The sequence below is a fragment of the Sminthopsis crassicaudata genome, chromosome 4, assembly GCF_048593235.1.
Source record: "Sminthopsis crassicaudata isolate SCR6 chromosome 4, ASM4859323v1, whole genome shotgun sequence".
Taxonomy (NCBI): Eukaryota; Metazoa; Chordata; class Mammalia; order Dasyuromorphia; family Dasyuridae; genus Sminthopsis; species Sminthopsis crassicaudata.
Genome location: NC_133620.1, coordinates 428,139,543 through 428,147,669, shown reverse-complemented (window position 1 = coordinate 428,147,669; position 8,127 = coordinate 428,139,543). Strand labels below are relative to the sequence as shown.

The following is an 8,127-nucleotide window of genomic DNA, read 5'->3' as shown; positions in this document are numbered from 1 at the left end:
TGTTCCTTCCTGACTCCTGGTCAATCACTTGCTATTTTCATATTTTGCTTCCTATAGAATCACCTGAAAGAATCAGCCACAGGAATAGAAGCTTTAAAATCAAATCCTTAAATAAAGATCATTATGACAATTCAGTACAATAATCCAGAAGATTATATAAAAACTTTCCCCCCCCCTCACTTTCCACCAATTCCTCTTTCTAATTCACACAGGCGCCAAGGCATATATATATTTGTCACCTTCATTGGAAAAATAAGACTAAATCCTTTCAGAGGAGTCCTCAGTCCTCTGGGCTTAGCCCATTGTCAATCAGAGCCAAGAGTCTCCTTCAATGTCATCTTCCTTGATTTCTCTAGTTGTTAGTACTCTCCCCCTCCAAAAAAAATTATCTCATAGGTACTTGTCTGGTTTTCCTGTTACAACCCACCCCCAATGTCAGTCAACAGGCACTTATGAAAATTCCTATACCTTAGGCTCGAGTCTACAACCTGGGGAAAACTCAGCTTAGGGAGCTCTCATTCTAATAGCGGCAAGCAACATTCAACAACGATGCATGTACAAGATACATACAGTGTCCCTAAGTTCAGAAGGAGAGTTAGGAAAGATTTCTTTGAGAATGTGTGTGCTACACATTTAAGCTATCTGGAAGCCGGGAAAACCAGGAACACAGAAGAGATTCCCTAGGGAAATGTCATCTCTTTGAAATGAGACATGATTCAGTGTGTGTGTGTGTGTGTGTGTGTGTGTGTATGTGTGTGTGTGTGTGTGTGTGTGTGTGTGTGTGTTTTCCTGAGGCTGGGGTTAAGTGACTTGCCCAGGTTCACACAGCCAGGAAGGGTTAAGTGTCTGAGACCACATTTGAACTTGGGTCCTCCTGAATTCAAGGCTGGTGCTCTATCACTGCGCCACCTAGCTGCTCCTATGATTCAATTTTGTTTTTACTCCCCCATCCCCAGTGCTAGCCTAAAAAATGTTTGTTGAATTGAATAATAAATTCACCACACTTTCGGCCAGGAGCTGGGTGCCAACAACAATTATAATAGGACTCATATTTTGTTTTAAGCGTTTTTTACCCAATAGCCCTGTGAGGTCAGTAATGGATACCTTGTTAGCCCTACTTACAGATGAGGAAACTGAGATTCAGGGAAGGCAAGGGATAGCCCTGGTCCTCTTGTCCCTTTTCCTAGGCTCTCAAGTGGCCCAGGGACCAAGGTGGAGGTGGGGTGAGGACATTTTGATTTCACTTTTTCCCCTCTTGCCTCCCCACTCCACTCCACCCCCATCTCTTAGGAGGTCAGGATGTGGGAGTGATTTTGAAGAGCCCATTCAGATGCCCACCTGGAACCCTCCTCTTCTTCCCAACACTCTGGCAAGCTGCTTCTCCACAGTGTGTGGGCTAACCCACTTTATTCTTTGACCATCCTTGTCCTGGAGCCCAGTTTTATTTTTCCCTAAAGAGCTGGATTGTTTTTTTGGGGGGTGGAAGAGAGGACACCAGATAAGGAGGGAGTAGCCAAGTGGACAGAGAGCCTTACTTCCCTGAGTTCAAATCCTGACTCAGATGCATATACTCTGTGTGACTGGGCACTGAACCACTCTCTGCCTCAGTTATACAACGAGGAGGTGGTTGTTCAGTTATTTTCAGTCTGGTCTAACTCCATTTATGACCCCATTTGGGTAGTTTGCCATTTTTCTTCTCCAGCTCATTTTACAGATGAGGAAACTGGGACAAACAAAGTAAAGTGACTTAGGCAGGCTCACACAGCTAGTAAAGTGTCTAAGGTTGGATTTGAACTCCCAAACATTCATTTAAACTTTTTTTTTTTTTTTCATTTCAAATTTTTTCTCTCACTTCTTTACCTCCCCACTTCCCGAGATGGTAAGCAATTTGATCTGGGTTATACATGTTTAATCCTGCAAAATCTATTACCATGTTAGTCAGGATATTGCTTTTTTTTTTTTTTTTTTCGTGTTTTGAAAAATTTTCTTCAATAGTATTTTATTTTTCCAAATACGCATAGAGATAGTTTCCAACACTCTTTTTTGTAAAGCCTTTGTATTTCAAGTTTTATTTTGTCCCTTCCTCACCTCCACCCTGCCACCCCACTGCCAATATAGCAGTTTGATAAAGGTTTTTTGAAAGTGGTGAATGGCTTGTTTTGCTCCGTAGCTGTCAGTAATAATAGCTAATATTTATGTAGTGTTTACTTGGTGCTAAGCACTTTATAATTGTAGTCTCATTTGATCCTCACAATAACTTTGCTATTAGCATCCCCATTTTACAGATGGGGAAACTGAGGCAAGCAGTGGTTAAATGGTTTACCCAAGGTCACCCAGCTTCAAATCCAGATTTGAATTCAGGCCTTCCTGACTCCAGGCCTGAACTCCATCCACTTTGTGACTCAGCTGCCCAGGGCCTCTGCTACACTAACTAGCATGTGACCTCACAGGTGGTGGGTAGTGAGTGGTGGAAAGGACTGAGTTCCGTTTGGGAAGACCTTGAATTTGGGGGGAGAGGAGGGGATAGCTGTGGTTTTGTCCCTCTCCAGAGCCTAGCCTATAATGTCGAGTACTTAAAGGAATCAACTAATGCCTCACTATATGCTAAATACTCGGGCTTTTGACTTGCTAAGCTAACGTACAGCCCACCTCTCGTTTCAGCTGCAGAGCAACCTGTGGCCCAGTCCAGGCTCAGGGAGCCCCGGCGGCCCCTGCCTGATGTCCCCAGAGGGGATTCCATCCCCGTGCACGTCGCCGTACTCCCATTCCCACAGCAATGTGGCTGGCTTTATGGGCGTGCCAGCATCCCCGGGACCTCCTCCGGGCATCTATTCCATCCATGGATTCTCCCCGGCTCTGGGGGGCCACAGCTTTGAGACAGCCCCTGATGGTGACTACAAGTCTCCCAGCCTGGTCTCATTGAGGATGAAGCCCAAAGAGCCGCCGACCCTCCTCAACTGGACCACGTGATTGGGTCACCCCAATTCTGGACTGCCTCCTCCTGGACTGCCCTAAAGATCTTCCTCATCAGATGCAGCCAGTCCTTATTCTTAACCTAACCGCCCCCCCCAACTCCCATGTACAGGAGATGGATCATTTCTGCCTCTAATAATTTTTACACACCAGAGAGGACACACCCTCTGCCCTTCATCTGCCACTCTCACCCACCCTGCCCCTCACACAGAGAGGTCCAAAGCAGCTGTGCCCACCCCAAGTCCAGCAATGGACTGGAATTTCCTTCCTTCCTTCCTTTCCTTTTCCTCTTATCCTCCTTCCTTCCTTCCTTCCTTCCTTCCTTCCTTCCTTCCTTCCTTCCTTCCTTCCTTCCTTCCTTCCTTCCTCCTTTCCTTTCTTCTTTTATTCTTTCCTTCCCAGTAGCTCTGCAGAGAGGATAGGAGTTTTACACCTGCCTGGGCACTTCAGTAGCCACCTGGGTCTCTTAACCCTTTTTCTAGTCTGCTCCCCATCCTTGAGGTTGGGGGAGATTTGGGAAACAGCTGCTCTTCCTCCCTTGAGGCTCTTTCTCATTTAATCTGCAGCCTCCAAGATTCAGGGAGTCCCTGCTCCGGGTAGGGGTGGGGCCCCAGGTAGATGAGGTAAGAGCTGGGTTGGTGAATGCTACAGATGCCATGGAGCTCCAGTTGGGGGACAGCATTAAGAATACAATAGGCAGCCAGCCAGACTAGTACCAGAGTGTTCCAACTGTGCCAGTGACAATAGCAGTGATACTGAGTACTGATGCCCTTTTCTAAGTGCTTTTCCCGGACCTCCTCCTGAGTGACCCTCAAACTCTTATTATCCATAAGAAGGGTGCTAACGAGAGGAGATCAGGTCGATCTGTTCCATGTTTTCTGATGGCGGCACAAGGCCTTAAGGCTGGCAGGGACCAGAGTGAAAGTCCTTTGGACAATCCTTGGTTCGACAGATGAAGAATTAATAAGAGACAGAGCTGGGATTTGAATCCAGGCCTTCTTTGGGATTTTTAATTCTACTATTCTGTTGAAGGAGAATTTAACCATTTTCCACTTCAAGATGTTTCTTATCCTCATTCCCAGCCAATAGCAGGACAAGAGGGAGTAAGGAGGAACCTGTTAAATGGGATTGGGATGGGATGGGAGTGGGAAGGCAGCTGAGATGACTGACAGGGCTCAAAGGCATGATCTGGTCCAAATCCTTAGTCAATAGAGTGGGAACCACAGCGTGAAAATCTTCAAGGATGAAGAGAATTTCATGGTGTTGGGTTTTCCTTATCCCCACTCTCAAAGCTCCCTCCCAGAGGAATAGATGTGTAATTTTGGGAAGCGCTTCCTCTGGACTCTACACCTCCTCCATTCTTGAACCCTCTTTCCCCATTAGTCTATGGAATCATCCCCTGGTTCCCCAAGGAACTGAAATTCCAAAGAAAATCACCAAATATGGCAATTTTGGTGAGCCTTCCCATGGTGTAGGTCCAGAGCCATCACAGAGCTGTGCCAGGCTATTGTCATGGGAACACCAATGGTTCCCAAACCCCCTCCTCCCAAACCCTGGAACCATTGGTTGGCTCCTTAGTAAAGAAGAGCTATGACCCAATTCCTCCATAGTCTCCCCATCAGGGGACACCAAATAAATGTTGACCCCGTGATATTCTAATCACCCTATTTTGTAAAAACTACATCTGCAAAGTTTTTGTCATTGTCAAAAACAATAAAGGGCTTTCTTTTTTTCATTTTTTTAAAGAGAGGACTGATTTCTGATGCCTTTAGGGGCCTGGACCAGGAGTCCCCAGTGTCTTCCTCTAAAGCGAGACCCAAATGGCACTCCTAGCTAATGGAAGGACTAGGAAGTTTTGGATAAAGTGCCAGACTTGGAATTGGGAAATTATCATTCAATCACTTTAGTCATGATCTCATTCCCCATTCGTGGTTCCATTTGGAGTTTTCTTAGCAAAGATACTGGAGTAGTTTGCCATTTTCTTCTCCATTTTACAGATGAGGAAACTGAGGCAAAAGGGGTGAAGTGACCTGCCTAGCGTCACCCAGGTAGGAAGTATCTGAGGCCAGATTTGAATTCAGGTTTTCCTGACTTCAGACCTGGTGCTCTATCCGCTCACTACGTAGCTGCCTCACATCTGGATTCAAATTCTGCCTCGGACATGTATTAGCAGGGTGATCTATAACCTATACAGATCTTATAATCTATAAGTGACCACCTTTCTGTGCCTTGGATTTTTCATCTATAAACTGAGGGTGCTGGACTCACTGGCACCTAAGGTCCTTTTTAGTTCTAAATCTATGATCCTATGGTTCAGGAACCATGGTCAAAGCTTCTTCAGCTGTGGGTGAAAACCTGATAGGGGCTTGTATAACTGAATGTTATGATTTATTCTCAGTAAATATTTGATTTATATACTTATTTTACATACCTACATACCCAGGGTCCTATAATAATTTCTTGGGCAAAAGGGAATTGCAAGTGGAAAAAGTTTAAGGAGTTCTGGTCTGAAAACACCCAGATGGGGAGGATTGGAAGTGGAGGCCCTAAACTGCTTAATCAATAAGAATTGTCTATTGACAATAGACAATAAGAATTCTTGACTAACCAGAGCTGTCTAAGCACAGAATTGTCACTAGGGGGAGCGTCCATCCGTGCCGGGCTGGCTTGGTGCCTTTTGCTATTGATGGCAGAGCAGGGCTAATAGTATGGCTTCACACTATTAATACTTCATATTATTTATACCTAAAAGGACTTTCCTAGGGAAGAGGTAATAATTTGTTCTGTTTGGCCATAGCCCTCAGAACTGCAAGCAATGAATAGAAGTCACAGACAGACTTCATTTGTGACAAGGAGAAACTTCCTAGCAAGTCGGGCTGTCCCCAAGTAGAAAGAGGCTGCCCCCCTGGGAAGTGAGTTTCCCCTCCCTTTGGAGGATGGAAGGGAATGTCATCCAGTCTAACTCTCTCTCTTTGCAGATAAGGAAACTGAGGGTTAGAGAGAATGAACCACATCAGCCAGAATTCAGACAAAGCCCAGGTCTCTGATCCCAGACGCAGCTGCTGGAAGGCAGTGGTTCTCTAACTTTTGTTCTCAATATCGTTATCTTATTAAACATGATTGAGGATCTGTCCAAAGAGTTTTTGTTTATGTGGGTTATAGTTATAGATATTGATCACATTAAAGATAAAAACTAATTATGAATTTGTAGACTCTGAAAGGATTTCAGGGATTCCCAGGATGCTCTGGACCATACTCTGAGAACCACTGCACTAAGGGATGTTGGGAAGGAAGGTGGGTACGTGTCTGGGTGTGTGTGTGTTGGGGGTGAGTGGTATTTAGGGTTTCCTGCCATGCATGGGATGGGAGAATAGCTGGTTGTTTCCTGCTCCCAGACAACCCTAAGTCTCAGTCTGTCTGAGCCTCCTCCAAGCCCCTTGAGCTCCAGGGCCTCGACAAAAGCCAGGGCTCTTTCTTGTGGTTTCAGGGTATTAACCATTCAATCCTCTGCCTTATCTCTTCAGGCAAGGGAAATGCAGGCTCCTGGGCCCTGCACCCCTGCGGTAAACACAAGCACATTGCTCAGAAAAGCTCAGCCCTTTGACACTCCCTCCCTAGCTCCTCATCTTTCAAGCCTGGAGAAACCCAATGGCACAAAGCCACACAGTCCAATTTTTATTCCCTGTCAGGTCCTGGAGAGAAATGGGGGCACATTGGGAGCCAGATCAGATTTCCCGCCCAAGACCTTCCTGCCAGGGAGACAATAACAGGACTCAGGCATCCCCGGCCTTGATCTCTGCAAGAAACTGGCAGTCCCCCCCCCCTTTCTTCTTCTGATCCCAGAAATCAGAGCGCCAGAATTCAAGATGCGGGCGAATGGCTTCTGGCTCCCAATGGAGTATTGGAGTTTGGAGCTGGACAGGGGGTGTGTATGAGAGGCTGATGGCTTAGGACCCACTTGGGAAGTGTATTGTGTGACCTAAAGAACATGAGTTTTCAGAGTTAATTAAAAAACCTTCCACATCTTGCTGGGTAACTTCCTTCTGAGGAATTGTGGACAGAACACAAAACACCAGAATGGGCTTCAGGGCCCTTGGGCAAAGTCCCAGCGACTTGGTTTGGAGGATTGAAATCAGCTGCTTCTGGCAGAGCCATTCCCCTCAGCTCCCATTCCCCTCCGGGCTTTAATGTGGAGAGAGGTGACAGTGGAAGCCGGGGACAAAGACCTTCCACGACGATCTGCCTGTGGGGAAGGGTTAGGAGGTCTTGGAATCTGGAGATTTTCCCATCTCTCGCAGTCACTGTAATTAGAAAGGAATTGATTAGAAAGCTGCTGTAGCAGCAAGGCTGACGCTGGGCCAGGCTGAGACAGAGCTCGTCTCCAGTCCTGTGGTCCCTCAATGTGTCAATCCCATCTACCTTTAGGGGCTTCATTCCTGGGACCCCCAAGGATTTAAATGAGTCCAGGAGACTTATAGACCCGACCAACTGGATTCAATGCAACATTTATTTCATTCCCACCTAAATCGCCAGTATCTGTGCTTTAATGGAAAGACCCATTTTTAATGGGAAGAAAGTGTGGACGATGGGAATCCCCAGGGACTTGTTAGAATCTGGGCCCAATAGTGGTGGGCCCGGGCGCCTGGCGCTCCTAATAGGTGGGAGAAAGGTGGAGAAGGGGATGGACAAACAGACACAGACACACAGCAGATGCATCGCTCAGACAATATCTGAGAGAGGGGATGGGGGCGGGAACGAAGAGCTAGAAAAGAAGCAGAAGGGAAAGGCAGAGTGGGAGAGGACGGGAGGGAGCCTCGAGTGTCAGGGAGACGGAGAGAGTGACGGGTCTGGAGAGAACAAGATGGAAATCGTGGGGAGGCCAGGGAGGCCAGGAACTAGCTACTGGCTCCAGTCCAGGGGAGATCTGCCCGCAGCTCGTATTTCTTTGTCGGGTGACAGCTCAATGAACGGAAAGCTAACTTTACAATCACCCACTTCACACATAATGAATATGAATGGGCGTCCCCAGAGCTAGTTTCTCAGGCTTATCTCGGAATTGACAGGTCTCCCCCTCCTCAGGTCATCTCCAAGCCAGGAGCCGGGCCATCCTCACAGGCCAGGCGGGGCTGAAGGGCCTTCCACCTGCTTTCCATT

The 8,127-nt window shown here is 46.9% G+C and overlaps 1 protein-coding gene across 1 annotated transcript in view; it reads left to right on the top strand.

The window, feature by feature from the left end:
* ALX3 (ALX homeobox 3) overlaps nucleotides 1-4,718 on the top strand; it is a 16,155-nt gene extending 11,437 nt beyond the window's left edge. Inside the window, exon 4 of the mRNA XM_074262956.1 lies at nucleotides 2,662-4,718. Coding sequence (XP_074119057.1) covers nucleotides 2,662-2,970 — 309 coding nt within the window. The 3' untranslated portion in view covers nucleotides 2,971-4,718. The remainder of the gene's footprint in view (nucleotides 1-2,661) is intronic.
* The last annotated feature ends 3,409 nt before the right edge of the window (nucleotides 4,719-8,127 follow it).